Source organism: Dioszegia hungarica (genome assembly GCF_025882075.1).
Source record: "Dioszegia hungarica strain PDD-24b-2 chromosome Unknown MKK02contig_19, whole genome shotgun sequence".
In the NCBI taxonomy this organism is placed as follows: Eukaryota; Fungi; Basidiomycota; class Tremellomycetes; order Tremellales; family Bulleribasidiaceae; genus Dioszegia; species Dioszegia hungarica.
Genome location: NW_026515776.1, coordinates 447,414 through 462,209, shown reverse-complemented (window position 1 = coordinate 462,209; position 14,796 = coordinate 447,414). Strand labels below are relative to the sequence as shown.

Sequence of the window (14,796 nt, the reverse complement as noted above, 5' to 3'; positions counted from 1 at the left end):
CCATCTCTCCCCTCGTCTCGACATTCATCTCTGGCTCGACCGCTCCCAGTCGCTTTGCCAGTCTGCGCCGGACAGTCCGCAAGTCTGCATCGGTTGTCAACCTATATCAGGCGCACGAGGTACCTTCCCGCGCGGCGTCGACACCGTCCAGCCCGCTCCTCCGGGCCCAGGACGCGGTCAAGCGCTCCAGCTCGGATCCGGATCGTCCACCTCCGGTCCGGCATAATACTATCGGGGCGTTCGGGCGGCATTCCCGCTGGTCCTCTGCGCCCGCTGCGCAAGATGAGGTCGCGGAACCGGTCTTTGTGTCGGTGAGAAAGGAGGGAAGGATGCTCGTCCCGGCCAGCGCGGACGGGAGCTCCGCTTCCGGGTCTCAGTCAGGCGTCGCACGGTCCGACTCGACCACTTCTCGTCCATCAGCGGATTCGGGGGATAGCGCACCCGTCTACGCTCTAGGGAACGGTATTACCAACAACCCGGTCCCATCGGCTGGGCCATGGGGTACGCTCAAGCGGACCTTGACGAACCGGTCTCAGCGGAATTCGCTCGTCTCGCTCGACGATATGGGGATGACACCGAGTCCTGCGTCATCTCCCAAGCCTATGCGGCACCGGACACAATCGGCTCGTCCGTCGCATTCGAGGTCCAGCTCGTTCGGACCTGATCAGGCGGGAGATGAGGGGGATGAAGGCGGAGCAGGAGGGGAGGGAGAGGGGATGGTCATGCATGCTCCGAGGAGGCGGAGGAGTGTGAGGTTGTTGCAGACGCTGGGGTTCACCGCGATGTGAGCTCTGGTTCGGTAGCGAAGGGAAAACAAGTGAGGAGGGTTTCAATGTCCCTTTGGGTATCGCATATTCACGAGGATCTTGTAGTACCATCATCTAGTCCATATACATTAATCGGATCATCTAGGTATCTGTTCACGTAGCATCTATTCATGTAGCTATCTTGTATTGTATGTCAGAGCGGATCCATCTCTTCCTCAGCTAGTCTTGTCAGTCGTACGCCCGCCTCGATCCCCTCAGGAACGCATCGGGTGAGACAGTACGACGCGTCGCGTCGTCGATCTTCCCCAAGCGGACGCGTCCTGAAATTCAGGGTACAACCCAAAGATTTAGTTAGTCATATGACGGCACTATCAGGCACGCCGAAAGGAAGTACGGCATACCACGCTGTGTGGCTGGCGGTTTTGCATCCTTTGGGCAAATCTGTCAAAAGCCTAAAGTTGGCGCGCATCCCACGTCGCAATCCTCTGCCTTCACTGAGCCACTTGGGCACGCTGTGGCGCGCACCTGACGCCGTGACGTATGATATCGTACCTGCCGCTTGAAAGCTTGCCGTTTTTCACTCCATTCAGCTTCGTCCTATCGATCCGCTCTTCACTTTGACTTCACCCCGTCTCGACCAACCTTATCTCCCACTTTTGTATAAGTCAACCCCTCACTGATTCCTCGACCACTCTGCCCCTCCTTTCGTCAAAAGCGCACAGCGCCATGTCTGCCCCTATCCCCTCCTTCCCTTGCTCGCCTTCCTCCTCTTCATCGAATCAGCGCCGGACACTGCACTCCAGCGGCTCACCTTCAAAAGCCTCGTCCTCTTCCTCCTCTTCGCGCTTGCGCACATACCTGCCAGACCGGACATCACGATCGCCAGACCCAGACGACCGGATGAATCGGTCTCCACGGTTTCCCGAGCCGGTCCAATTCGATCCCACACTGGCCATACCCGACTACGCTCATCATGCTTCGGCCTACATCCCTTCAGATACGGCTCATCCTCTATCGAAACCCCCACTCCAGAAAAGATCGAGCAGCCTCTCTGTTCCCCGTAATATCCCGTCCCGCCCACTCAGCCGAGACGGTGCGGCCATACCCAAACCTCTCGTCCGTCTCATCCTGATCTTGGTAACAATGGCTGCCGGTGCGTTACTTCTCGTGCGGACGACCGCCCCGCGGATACCTCTTTTCCGCGTCAACGTGCGGAGGGAGTTCAAGGAGGCAGGTGGATATGAGCCACCTCAGGTTGGATCTACCCGCATGCTGCAGAAAGCTAGCGGTATGTCTTTCCCATTCCCTCTTGGGCCAGCTGACCCCCAGCGCCCCGTTCCGCGCGCACACCCCTCACCTTTGTCCCTCATCCCATTCCCTTCTCGCACGAGCTCCTCGCGCTCCAATCCTACCTCCTTCAATCCTCCCATAACGCACTGCCTCCCAACATCAACCCCTCCAAACCCCTCGACGGCAACGCCATCCTCTCCATCTCACCCGCCAAGCTCGGCCGCCCCGGATCCGCCAACGAAGCGGCCTGGCTGCGGGAGCTCGAGCACGAGCGGGAAGAGGACATTGTCATCTGGGCACCGGCCGCCTCGGGCGTCGAGGTCGAGGGCATGTACGAGGTCCTCGGCAAGCTTCATCATAATGCCAAGTCGCCATCCCTCATCCAGCTGCAGGACCGGTCAGACGGGGAGGTTCTGGAGAAGATCATGACGAGGCTAGGGGTGGAGGTGAAGAAGCCGCTCATGATGCTGGGGAACAAAAGGGTGGTGGGCGGATTGACAGAGCTGAAGCGGATGATGAAGGCAGGCGAGCTCGAGACGGAGCTGGAACGGATAGGGTGGCTGGATGCGAAGAAGGTCAAGGAGATGAAGGAGAAGGTGTACGAGGTGGTCAAGCCATTCGCGGTAAAAGGGGATAAGGGTGAGGCGGCGGCTGAGGGCAAGCCGGGTGCTGATGCCGAGGCGGTTGAGGAAGACGGTGGAGACGGGCCACGTATAATGAACGCTGCGTTTAAGCAATAAGGTCAGATTTTAGATCAACAGGTTGTATGCACAGGAGCCTTCTGCATTGCCTACTCACTGGCCACAGCCAACCATTCTGCTCAACCACTCACGCCTTATCTGATGTCTCATCTATGCATGTAAACGGCTACGGGACTGCTGGACAATCTTCATCCGCCCTGCTACATCCTACTTGACGTCTTTTGACGAGTCCAGCTCATCGGCGGCGCGCGGAAGGTTCGCCCTCTCCATGTACTGCACCTCATGAGTCTCGACGACCGCCTCCTCCTGTTGCTTGAAAAACTGGCTCCGGCAAGCTGGGATGCCCGAGAGGTACAGCGCGTCCACCCTGACGTCAGCTGGCTCGAACTGATCACTCACTATTCTATGCTCATCCCCTTGGTCTCGGGGACGCAAAAGAACGCGAACATCAGGTTTAGCGCCAAGCAGCCTGCCCACAAAAAACAGATCCCCGTGCCGATCTTGGCCTGTATCTGAGGGGCGATGATGGCGATGAGGAGATTGAAGAGCCAATTGGCCCCGGTGCCGAGGGTTACGCAGAGGCTGCTGAGGCGGATAGGGAAGGTCTCGGCGCAGACAACCCATGCGACAGGACCCCACGACGCCGCAAAGGCAGCGACAAATACGCAGGTGAAGGCGATGAGGATGTTTCCGGCGAGTGGGCTGCCCGGATACGCTTTGGAGACGGATCCAACGACAATCTGACCGATGAGCATGGATGCCGCGCCGTAGAGAAGAACTGGGCGGCGACCGGCGCGGTCGACGAGGAAGATTCCGGGGAAAGATGCGACAACGTTGACGGAGGCGAGGATGATCTGGAAGACGTAGGTATCGGCCAGACCCGCTGCCTGGGCGAATTGGACACCATACGAGAAGAAGAAAATGATGCCCGTGACTGGAGAGTCAGCTAGTTTGGGTGGCAAATCTCACCTTGCTGGCCGACTTGCACCAAGATACCAATCGTTGTCCGCCAGGCGATCCTATCTTTGGTGGAGAAGCACTCTCGGTAGCTCGCCTGACCCCTCTCCCTGTCTACTGCAGCTGCACTTCGGACCTCCTCTAGCTCCTGTTCGATAGCCGGATCGTCCACCGTGAGACCGCGGAGACTGGCGAGATTCCGGCGGCACTGCTCCCAGCGGTCCAGCTTGGCGAGAAACCGCGGCGATTCTGGCGAGAGGATGAAGCCGACGAGAAGGAGGAGGGAAAACACCATCTGAAGCCCGACGGGTACCCGCCAACTGATACGTCAGGGCTGAAAGGTGTTCAAGGGTGGAAGACTTACCTGATGTCCGATGCGTCATACCGGCTCATCCCCCAGTTTGTCAGACTGACCCCCCAGATACCGAGGGTGATGCAGAGCTGGAAAGAGCCAGTGACTAGACCGCGATACTTTGGCGGGGAAGCCTCAGCCTGAAAGACGGGGACGAGACCAGAAGTGGCGCCGATACCGAGCCCGATGAGGAACCTGGCTACGCAGATTTGGCCGTAAGTGGTCGTGGCCGAGGTTTCGATAGCGGCGCCCATCAGATGGAGTAGAATGAAGGCGATACAGGTGCATCGTAGACCGTACTTGAGATCAGTATCTTTCGGTCGGCTAGGGAGGACTCACGCGAGATGAAATACCCCCAGCTCCTACCGCTCCGATCACAGCGCCAGCGCTCAGAAGACCAGTGATAGCGCTTTGGCGAGAGGTGCTGATCACACACAATCCAGCAGCACACTCCCCGAAGCGACGCTGGTAAGACCGCATACTGAACAGGCCACTCCCCTCCGACGCTCCCCATCCTGCCACACTCAGCTTTTGTCTGGACTCCCTAGGCGGGACCTACCGGAAATGACTCCCGCTGCGGACTGGGCTAGCGAGAGCGTCAGTGCTTTTGAGCTGCTTCGAGTCATCAGGATGCGGGTACTTGGAATGCATGAGGAGCACTGCCTACGCTCTGACCTATATGAATGCCTCAGCTGCCAGCCATACTCTCGCTACACATGCACAAAAAGATTGCTACTATCGCCGCCGGACCAGGCTTGACCTCTATTACGCAACAGCTGCAGTGCCGGCCGATGCCTATGCCGCTTCACCGCCAAGTCTCCGAGCTAGTTCCGAGCAAACTACGGCCAAACTAGCGGGACATCACTCGAAATAGCAATTTGACGACGTTTGACCCTCGTCTCTTGCTTTTCTCCGCCGTTTCATGATCTTCCAGGCGGCGACCGTCACCTATGTTTAGCGGGAGGGCCCCGGTCGGGTTTCGGGCTCGGAGAATAGGGGCAAACAGGGGCGGTATGGGGCATCTCTCCCCTGCCCAGACAAGCGCTCACGGAAGAAGGCGGAAAAACAGCAGCAGACTTCGGGGGTACATATAGCCACTTGCCATGCCCCCTTACGCCCCGACCATCCCCTATCTCGTTGAAGTTCGTATACCATGTCGCCTGTCAGCTTCGCAGATCTCCCCAACAATACCAACTCGTCATGGTGGAGAGACGCTGGGATGCGTCGGGGTATGCTCCACGTATCCATCCTCTACACCGCCGTTTACTCGCTCGGCTACGATGGCTCTCTCTTGAACGGTCTGCAGGGTCTCCCGGCCTGGCAGAGTAACTACGAGCAGCCAGCCGGTGTCCAGCTTGGTCTCATTGCCGCTACATACTACTTGTAAGTTGCCGCAAGCTGAGCATCGGACTGGACTGATAGCCAGGCCAAAGATTCCCACCACCTTTGTTGTTGCCTGGATGGTTGACCGCTTTGGTCGAAAGATCCCTCTTGTATGTTCTCACCTGCTGGCAGCAGAGCGCGACTGACATACAGTACGTCGGTGCGGTCTTCATGCTGGCAGGTGCGATCGTGGGAGGTCTCACCCACACTCGCGCCGAGCTCATGGGCGCGAGGGTGCTCCTTGGTGTTGGTACTGCTTTTGCTCGTGAGTATTCAAGTTTGGTCCTTCCCATGCTCCCGCTGATTGCCAGAAATCACCGCTTGCTCTTTGATCCCTGAGCTTGCCCACCCACGGGTCCGTCACATGGCTGGAGGTTTCCTCAATACCACTTACTTTGTGAGTCCCCTCGACCGAGTTTGAGTTTATGCTGACGACAAGATCGGCTCCATCTTCTCCTCCTGGCTGTGCTTCGCGATGGTCTACTACCCCGGCGGCGGCAGCGACAACTGGTCTTGGCGTATCCCCACCCTCCTACAAGGTATCGGACCCGTCATCCTCGCCGCCGGTGTGTGGTTCGTCCCCGAATCCCCACGATGGCTCGTCAACAAGGGCCGCACCGAGGAGGCTCATGCTATACTCGCCAAGTACCACGCCAACGGCGAGATGCAAGACCAGCTGGTCCTGCTGGAGCTCCACGAGATCAGCACCTCCGTCGAGAAGGATCGCCAGACGGCCGCTGGGGGATGGCTCTCCTTTTTCCAAACCGCTGGCAACCGTCGCCGTTTCTTTGTCATCATTATGATCGGTACGGCTACTCAGTGGATTGGGAACGGTCTCGTCGTGAGTACAGTCTCGATCCGCACCTCGCGATGATCAACGCTTACCTGCTTTTAAAAGAATTACTTTTTAATCCCAATTTTGCGCACTGTCAACATCACGCAGCCCGCCCAGACGACCGGTATCAACGGCGGTATCGCCATCTGGTCATGGTTCGCTGCCATGCTTGGCGCCTCACTTTCGGACAAATTCGGCCGGCGGTCCCTCTTCCTCACATCTCTCCTCGGCTGTCTCGCCTGCTTTGTCTTCATCACGGCGCTCTCGGGCAGCTTCGCCTCGTCCGGCAACAAGAACACTGGCATCGCTATCATCCCTTTCCTCTTCCTTTTCAACTCATTCTACGCCATCGCCTTCACACCCATCCCCCTCCTTTACGTACCCGAAATTTCGCCCTTTGCGCTTCGGGCCAAGTCGGCGGCACTCCTCCTCCTCTCGCAGAACATCGCACAGGCGTTCAACCAATTTGTGAACCCTGTCGCCCTTGCCGCCATAGCCTGGAAGTACTTCATCGTCTACGTCGCGGTCATCTCGCTCTACTTCGTCCTCTTCTACTTTTTCTGCCGAGAGACGAAGGGGTTGACTGTGGAGGAAGCTGGGCTCGTTTACGACTCGGCAGTCATGCGGAAGCGCGGGGCGGATATGGAGGCTGCCGTTGAGGAGGAGGCGCAGGGGGATGAGAAGGACATTGGGGATGGGAAGGAGATATCGGCGCACTTTGAGGAGAGGCGGATTTAGCTGGGTGGCGAAAACTCCTCATTCCTTGTTTCACTTTTTTTTTGCTTCCGCAACCTTAAACCTCTCTTACCCCAAGCTACTCGTAACTATCGTATCTATTTCATGCAGGCTCTGGCCAAGTACCGCCTCTGCGCTCATTGCTCGCTCAAAGTCGCCGCGTACCGGTTTATGCATCTGAGCTGTCCATGTGACTGGACAGCGGAGATGAGCAGCCCTCACGACACCGGGACAGCCCAGCTGACTTGTTTCACAACGCCATGCTCCCCCCGGCCCTCTCCGCTTCACTCAATGACTTCCTTGCCTCATGCCGATCGCGAGTCGGGTCCCCGTCCTCTGATACGTGTGCCTGATGTCCTGCTCTGGCCAAGGCATGTATGCATACAAGGGAGGCCTCCTAATACTCCATCCAAAATACGGTCAAGCAGCTATGGGAACGACCGAACACATCTATAGTCAGCCTAATCTGCAGCACCGACTCACACTTTCAATCTGAGTCAATAGCGTCAAGAAGCTCATGAGCACGTCGGCTTGCTGATCAGCAGCCTCGACACCTTGACCAGATAAGGAAGATGAGCGTGCGAGTGGGCTGGCGTCGGGGGAGAGCAAGGTGACAGCGACGTTGCGGACTTTGTTGACGAGAGAGTGGGAATTGGCGGACACCTGTCGATCAGCGCGAGACCTGAGACGTTTCTGGAGTAGACTCACAGCTTCGAGCGGTATACTGCATACATCAGCAACGCTTCAGCTCGGCTTGATTGGACCACTCACCTCTTCAGCGCATGCAGAAGATCGCTGATATTGGACTGCATGGAATCCACCCCGACCGCGGTCTGCTCGAGCAGAGCCTCAATGCCCTTGCGCTGTGGCGTCCCCGGCGCGCCTCCCTGTGTCCTGACCCTCTCCCGGCAATTTCTAAAAATCAGCACAGACAAGGCGAGCAGTAGCACTCACAAGAACAGCATACGAGCGATAGCCCGCGTTACGTGTAGATTGGCTTTCATCACTTGCCAAGCCATATGCGGATCCTGTGCCGAGACGCCGACTGCATTGGAGCTGTCGACTGATGCTTGGCGGTACTCTGGGCGTGCAGGTGAATCGGCGAGGAGGGAGGGACTGAGGAATCAGCGGGAAGAAAAGGATATACTCACTTGGCAGGCGATGTCGTGTACATCGAGTCTATACGCAATTGAGGCGGTAATGACCTGAATGTGCGCTGAAGGCGGTCAAAGATATCCTGCAGTTGCCGTAGGATATCGAGGAGAGCAGAGGGTGACAACTGGGTACCGAGCTGGCGACGTAGCAGGACAGCGTCACGAATCAGTCTATCATCAGCTTGTCCATAACGTGCACGTACCGGAAGGTTGCGCATGCGACGCTGATCAAGTCAGCTCGAGTCTCGGAAGCAGACTGCTCACGCACCTGAAGCCAGAGATTCTGGGCACAAATCCCGGGGGCGGATCCCTGATACCAGTCGCGGCGATGTATTCGTCGTCCCTGACGATCAGCCTCGTGTCGTCGTGTAGGGGTGATGCTAGATAAGGGTTGGGTCTCTTCTTTTGGTGTGGCTCTTCCCCGCCCGATTGCTGTCCACACCGCCTAGCCAGCCCTCCCTGTCCATCCCAGTCTCTCCCACCTGTCTGTCTCCATGTACACCTTTCACAAACGATGGATCGGGTTGACACCTCGAAATCGATCTCGTTATCACGCGAAGCCCCGCCAGTACTTGTCCAGCTCGACCACTGCCTCGCGCCCTGACCTGTTCCGCGCGACAAAGCCAACTCACAAATCAAGTGGATGCAGTATGTCAATGTCCTCCATACTGAGTGCGAGCGGTTGTCCCTGCATAGATGCTCTGCCGGTCAGCACAAGACCTAGGCGCTACCTGGCAGTCCAAGCTCACGCCGATGCGTCCGACATGACCAACGTGAACATCAATCGGCGCCTCATTTCTGCATCGACGGGATCTAGTTGATCAGCTCCAAGCTGTCCACAGTTTCCGCAATTGCTCACTCAGGCCGATATAGCTAGACTCGCGATGCAGGTCCATCAGCGTGGCGAGTCGTGTACTCTCTGCCAGGGACGCAACTGCCGTATCAGCATATATGCAGAGCTCCGCTCAGAGTACCATACCCCACGCTGCCTTTCTTCCCGTCAGAAAACTGAACACGCCCTGGAAGAATTTGACTGCGACGAGGCTATCGGTTGGCGGATCGTAAAAGTCCTGCACAACTTTTCGAGACAGCTTTGCGCACTGTTCAGCGAGGTCCGATATCGAGTCATGATCATCGTATGGCAGGAACACCTTAGGCACCTTTGATCAGTACCGCTCGCCGAATTACTCACCTGAACGAGGGAGACAGCAACGATGCTAGCCAAAAGTGCGAGAAAGAGTGGATCTGTCCGATCATGCTGAGCACGAAGTCTGGCAGTGAACGAGGGTTGGTGTACGATCGGCTGAAGGGGGGAGACCTGGGCTCAGCACAGTCCGCCGGGCAACTCACAAACTCGAAGAACATCGACACAAGATAGGTAACCTTGTCGCGCGGGATGATACCGTCGACATTGGGCAGCTCATGCGACTCCGAGGGATACTGGAAGATGTCAGACAAGTCGGTAGCGAGTGGCATAGCCGGCTCGGAGGGCCCTGCCTGGCCAGGTAGGTCGCGTATGAAGCTGGACGTTGAGGCACGATAGTTGTCGAATATGTGATCGTCCAGGTCTGGCAATGACAGCTCGGTCTCATCATGAGGAGCCGCAAGCGACGAAGGACCGGCGAGAGCTGAAGGGCCGCCAAGTGATGCTCGATAGGCCTCAGGCGCCTGCCGCAGACTGAGATGTCAGCTCACGCCGCCAGGTCATCGCAGCACTTGAAAGCTCACTCGGCCATCGTCTTCTCCGATAGTCCGCGCTGAGCATCAGCCACTGTCCATGCCGAGGTGGTAGGAGCTCACCTTCTTTCTCGCCGGCGTGATGCACTCTATACCAAGAGCGGAGCAGGGCTGAAGGGTAAGCTTGACCTCGAATTGTAGTTACCTCGCACGGCTCGCTGGATCGTCCGTCAACACGCTCCGAACGTTCGCACCTGACTTTACGCCTCCGACAGGCCAAGCAGCCTGATCGTTAGAGAGGCCATGGGCTCCACTTACTGAGCATCTTTGCTGGGTATAGTGTAAACAAACTTGCGAAGGGGATGATGTATGGACGCAGATTCGCATCCGGTGATCATCCCGGATTGGCTTGCAATTGGCAGCTTGCCCATCGCGCTCGTCATCTGCGATCATTTCATCGCATATAACCTGTAATCTATGTCGCCGTACTTCCACATGCGCAAAGATCACTTATGGCTCAGGTTGAGCAGAGAGAAGCTGCTACCGCCTAGACTCAAGGCCTGACTGATCACAACTGATAACAGATCGATCAGAGTCCAAGCTTGCTTGGAGCTTGGGCGTATTCATACCCGTGTCTCTGACTCCCCAATCCGACCCGGCCCGGAGAGAGCTAGTCATCTGTGGTTGTTGCTTGCAGCACCTCGTAGACCGCAAGGCACAGCAAGGCATCCATGAAATCTTCAGAGGCTGAGTTTGATAACCCGGACGTCCCGCCGGTTGCTTCTCGAGGCCCCGCCTCAGTCGCAGATCCCCCTACGCCTTTGCAGATCCGCAGGAGCCCTTTTGACTGAGCGGACACGCGGGCACTGACCGGCCATACCGTACGCAAGTGGTAAAGGTAGACCATGGCGAGTATGGGTATTAGCGGACAGCTGACCGCGGCTATTGGAGCGCTCCGGTGGGTCACCTAAACTCCGACATGAACCCGACCAACGTCCGAGAGTTTCGCCTCCCAAGTCCGTTCGGTCCTGCTCCAGGACCTCCCACCTCACTCGCTTTGCCTCCCTTAAAGAGAACGTCCTCGCCATGCTTCGTCGATCAAGCACTTCATTCTCCTCACCCAAGAGGACTACGCACATCCCCTCCCAACAAGATGTCACCGCGCAAGCAAGATAGCGATGAGCCAGCGCTCCCGGGCAACGGGATGCACTATATCCCCACCGACAACTCGCACATGGACCGCAGCTTCCTCGACGTCGACCTCGATGAGCTGATCACCAAATTGACGGTCCCCGAGAAGATCAGTCTTCTCGCTGGGAAGGATCGGTGGTCGTAAGTTGGCACTATACCCTTAGCATGAACTCAGCTGATGAGCAGTACGGTGGACATCACCCGCCTCAACATCCCCAGTATCAAGGTCACCGATGGCTCTAACGGTGCTCGGGGCGGCAGCTTCTTCAAGATGAGTAAGTGCAGGAGATTGCTCGAGCTGACTCTAGTCCCCGCGGTCGCCATTCCATGCGGCTCTGGTCTTGGCTGCTCCTTCTCCCCCTCGCTCATGCACGAACTCGGCGGACTTCTTGCTGCCGAGACACTCGCACGCAAGTCTGTCTGTCTCCTCGGGCCCACCATCAACGTTCCTCGGTCGCCCCTCTGCGGTCGCACCTTCGAGCAGTTCTCGGAGGATCCGACCCTCTCTGGCTACCTCGCCGCGGCGTACATCAACGGTCTCCAGGCTGGCGGTATCTCGCCCACGGTCAAGCACTTTGTCGGAAACGAGCAGGAGCATGAACGCAACGGTGCCGACTCCATCATCGCCCCTCGGGCCTTCAGAGAGGTCTACCTCAGGCCGTTCCAGATTGCCGAGCGTCTCTCTAGGCCTTGGGCGTGAGTCCTTCTGCTTTGGTCGCAGATATCAGCTGATCTTCAGATACATGACGAGCTACAACAAGGTGTGTCCAGCATTTGAGCCGAGGATATTAGCTGATTCCAGGTCAATGGCGTCCACTGCTCCGAGGACAAGTGGTTGCTCGACACCTTGCTCAAAGGGGAGTGGGGCTTTGGCGAGGACGGCTTTATCATGAGTGATTGGTGGGGGACGTACTCCATCGACCTCTCGATAAAGGCGGGGATGAGTCTCGAGATGCCGGGTGGGAGTGGTCTGTATAGGCAAGAAGCGTAAGTTCACCCTTGAAGCCGAGCTGAATTCAGAATCGTCGTACACCAGCTCAAGTCCCACAAACTCCTCCACTCGGACATTGACAAGCTGGTCAAGTCGGTTCTCCAGTGGACGCAGCGTCTCGTCAAGCTCAACGCCGACCTCGTCTACTCGCCCGACACGGACGAATTCACCCGTCCCCGCACCAAGGAGGACGAGGACCTCACCCGTCGGGCGGCTACGGAGAGTATTACCTTGCTCCAAAACGTCGACTCCATCCTCCCTCTCGAGCCCAATTCCAACGGCCCTCTCAAGGTCGCCGTCATCGGGGCTCAGGCCAAGGCGCGTGTCGCCACCGGGGGCGGGTCTGCCCAGTGTCGTACTTCGTGGTGTCAGTCCCCCTGGGACGCGCTCAACGAGCAGAATCCGGGCGGCATCGAGCTCTCCTACTCGCTCGGCGGATACGTCTCCAAGTACCTTCCCGTCCTCGACTCGTCCTTCACTCGCCTTGACGGCTCCAAGGGGTTCGACCTTCACCATTACGCTATCGCGGCCGACGGTACTCAGTCCGCCAAGCCGGCCTACATTGACACGCATGACCTCAGTGACATGTACATGTACGACTTCTACCATCCTCGGCTCGGCATGCACTACTTCACCGAGCTCCACACCCTGTTCACCAGCCCGATCGATGGCGAGTACGAGATTGGCTTCTGCGTCACGGGGCAGGGGTGGCTCTGGGTCGACGGGGAGCTCAGAATCGTCAATGCCACGGCGGAGGAGCAGGTGGTCGGTACGGCATTCTTGGGGTATGGAACGGCGGAGAAGTCTACGTTGATCCAGGTCAAGAAGGGTCAGGTGAGTACTGGTCTTCTGGAATGAGGCCACTGCTGACTTGCAGACATACACCATCAAGCTGCTCCATGATACGCGCCTTCCCTCCGGCTCGACTCGCGGCAAGGGTCCTATCGTCCGTCCTGGAATCAGGCTCGGTGCTCGTCCGTCGGTCGACCCGGATGCGGCTATCGAGCAGGCCGTCGAGCTCGCCAAGAAGTCGGACCGTGCTGTACTTGTCGTCGGTCTCAACTCGGACTGGGAAAGTGAGGGGTTCGACCGGCCTACTCTGGCCCTTCCCGGCAGGTGAGTGCCCTCTGCTGCAATCATGATCCAAGCTGATCTCAGGTCCAATGAGCTCATCTCGCGTGTCGCTGCCGCCAATTCCAACACCATCGTTGTCCTCCAAACCGGCTCGGCCGTCTCCATGCCTTGGCTCTCGGCCGTCAAGGGTGTCGTCCACGCCTTTTACCTCGGGAACCAGTGCGGTGATGCCATCGCCGATATCCTCTACGGTACCGCCAACCCCTCGGGTCGTCTGTCCCTCACTATGCCCGCCAAGGAGGAGGACGTCCCGGCGTATCCCGACTTCAAGTCCGCCCGCACCAAGGTCCACTACACCGAGGGCACTTGGGTCGGGTACAAGTGGTACAATATGCGCAAGATCGAACCGCTCTTCGCCTTCGGTCACGGTCTCAGCTACACCACATTCGAATACTCGGATCTCCGGCTTTCGGCTCCTCCCCCTACGCTCAAGGTGGCGGATGAGTGGAAGGCGACGGTGGAGGTGACGGTCAAGAACACTGGGGGCAGAATGGGGAGTCACTCGGCCCACGTCTATCTCTCGCCACCCAAGGAGACGGATGTCAGCTTGAAGCATCCTGACCATGCTTTGCAGGGCTTCGACAAGGCGTACAACCTGGCGCCGGGAGAGAGCATGACGCTCGAGATCGAGCTCGACAAGTGTGAGTATCTTGCCTTCTCGAGCTTCGCTAGCTGACTTGTCTAGATGCCATCTGCCACTGGGATGACTTGACGGAGACCTGGAGGGCCGAGAAGGGGACGTGGACCGTTAAGATTGGGCGGGACGCGCAGACGTTCTGGGGATGCGAGACGTTCGAGATTGGCCACAACATGCCTTGGTCTGGGTTGTAGATGTGGCACGGTAGCTTTGCGTACATTGGTACCCCTAGATGAATGTGTCTTGCTAGCTTGTTACGTCGTTTGGCCCAGATTCCGCTTCACACCTTGCATCACTAGACTGACTTTACTCGCGCCCTCGTCTTCCGCCCCCAACCTGACCAGCTCACCTACTGTTCCTCTTTACGCTCTGCACCCTCGTGGACCTTCTCCCACGACTCCATGTTCCGGCAGAACAGCTCCATCTTTGGCGCCGGGACATCACCGGGATTGAAGAGGCCTATAAATGTCAAGAAGGCTCTTGGTGGAGATAGAGCCAAACTGACCTGTCTTGACAAAGTTGGGATCGCCAGCCTCAAGGCCAGTGTAGATCGCGCTACACTATAAGCGCTGCACCCCATCCATCATATCCCGCTGCGGACTCACGATCCGCATGTCCCGCAGAAATAGCGATAGGTGTCGTTCCCCGAAGATCCCTTGGCCGTATAGACTTTCGGCTCGCCCGCAATCTGGAGATCCTTCTTTTGGACGACAAAATTGCCGGAGCAGCTTAATAGTCAGTACTGTCGTTTGACTGGACAGAGGAGGACCCACATCGAGCCTGACGAACGCCTGCAGCTGGTACAGTCTGCCACTCATTAGCCTCTTACACGGGTGATTGGGTAGAGCTGCGCACGACAGAGGCCTTGGATCGAGTCGCCTGGGATGGTGACTTTAATAGCTCCGCAGTTGCAATGGCCAGATAGGTTCGACATGATGGTGATGAGACAAATGAGCGACAAGGTGGAGCACAACTGGAGTATAGTGGTGACT

General features: G+C 57.6%; 6 protein-coding genes across 6 annotated transcripts; 3 read left to right on the top strand and 3 right to left on the bottom strand.

Moving 5' to 3' along the window:
• Window positions 1–1,493: 1,493 nt before the first annotated feature.
• Window positions 1,494–2,797, top strand: MKK02DRAFT_39278 (uncharacterized protein; the record flags this gene model as incomplete). The annotated part of the gene is made up of 2 exons (XM_053090516.1): window positions 1,494–2,055; window positions 2,097–2,797. The coding sequence occupies 2 exons, from the start codon at window positions 1,494–1,496 to the stop codon at window positions 2,795–2,797; spliced, it is 1,263 nt and encodes a 420-aa protein (XP_052943076.1).
• A 168-nt stretch (window positions 2,798–2,965) lies between these two features.
• On the bottom strand, window positions 2,966–4,693 carry MKK02DRAFT_29157 (general substrate transporter; the record flags this gene model as incomplete). The annotated part of the gene is made up of 6 exons (XM_053087730.1): window positions 2,966–3,083; window positions 3,158–3,692; window positions 3,728–4,035; window positions 4,080–4,366; window positions 4,407–4,582; window positions 4,627–4,693. The coding sequence occupies 6 exons, from the start codon at window positions 4,691–4,693 to the stop codon at window positions 2,966–2,968; spliced, it is 1,491 nt and encodes a 496-aa protein (XP_052943075.1).
• Window positions 4,694–5,220: 527 nt separating this feature from the next.
• On the top strand, window positions 5,221–7,023 carry MKK02DRAFT_18507 (putative lactose permease; the record flags this gene model as incomplete). The annotated part of the gene is made up of 6 exons (XM_053085960.1): window positions 5,221–5,450; window positions 5,494–5,560; window positions 5,604–5,715; window positions 5,762–5,847; window positions 5,890–6,291; window positions 6,349–7,023. 6 exons carry the CDS (start codon window positions 5,221–5,223, stop codon window positions 7,021–7,023), a joined length of 1,572 nt encoding a protein of 523 aa, XP_052943074.1.
• A 417-nt stretch (window positions 7,024–7,440) lies between these two features.
• Window positions 7,441–10,304, bottom strand: MKK02DRAFT_39275 (fungal-specific transcription factor domain-containing protein; the record flags this gene model as incomplete). The annotated part of the gene is made up of 17 exons (XM_053090515.1): window positions 7,441–7,470; window positions 7,504–7,683; window positions 7,729–7,744; window positions 7,792–7,935; window positions 7,975–8,136; window positions 8,172–8,345; window positions 8,378–8,398; window positions 8,443–8,517; window positions 8,807–8,875; window positions 8,924–8,987; window positions 9,034–9,108; window positions 9,154–9,334; window positions 9,367–9,492; window positions 9,525–9,852; window positions 9,903–9,931; window positions 9,975–10,022; window positions 10,203–10,304. The coding sequence occupies 17 exons, from the start codon at window positions 10,302–10,304 to the stop codon at window positions 7,441–7,443; spliced, it is 1,824 nt and encodes a 607-aa protein (XP_052943073.1).
• Window positions 10,305–11,055: 751 nt separating this feature from the next.
• MKK02DRAFT_18450 (putative beta-glucosidase) lies at window positions 11,056–13,998 on the top strand (the record flags this gene model as incomplete). The annotated part of the gene is made up of 9 exons (XM_053085950.1): window positions 11,056–11,183; window positions 11,229–11,317; window positions 11,351–11,738; window positions 11,782–11,803; window positions 11,845–12,029; window positions 12,063–12,867; window positions 12,911–13,149; window positions 13,192–13,808; window positions 13,853–13,998. The coding sequence occupies 9 exons, from the start codon at window positions 11,056–11,058 to the stop codon at window positions 13,996–13,998; spliced, it is 2,619 nt and encodes an 872-aa protein (XP_052943072.1).
• Window positions 13,999–14,153: 155 nt separating this feature from the next.
• Window positions 14,154–14,738, bottom strand: MKK02DRAFT_39273 (Mss4-like protein; the record flags this gene model as incomplete). Its single annotated transcript, XM_053090514.1, has 5 exons — window positions 14,154–14,263; window positions 14,310–14,359; window positions 14,410–14,532; window positions 14,578–14,611; window positions 14,660–14,738. The coding sequence occupies 5 exons, from the start codon at window positions 14,736–14,738 to the stop codon at window positions 14,154–14,156; spliced, it is 396 nt and encodes a 131-aa protein (XP_052943071.1).
• Window positions 14,739–14,796: the final 58 nt, after the last annotated feature.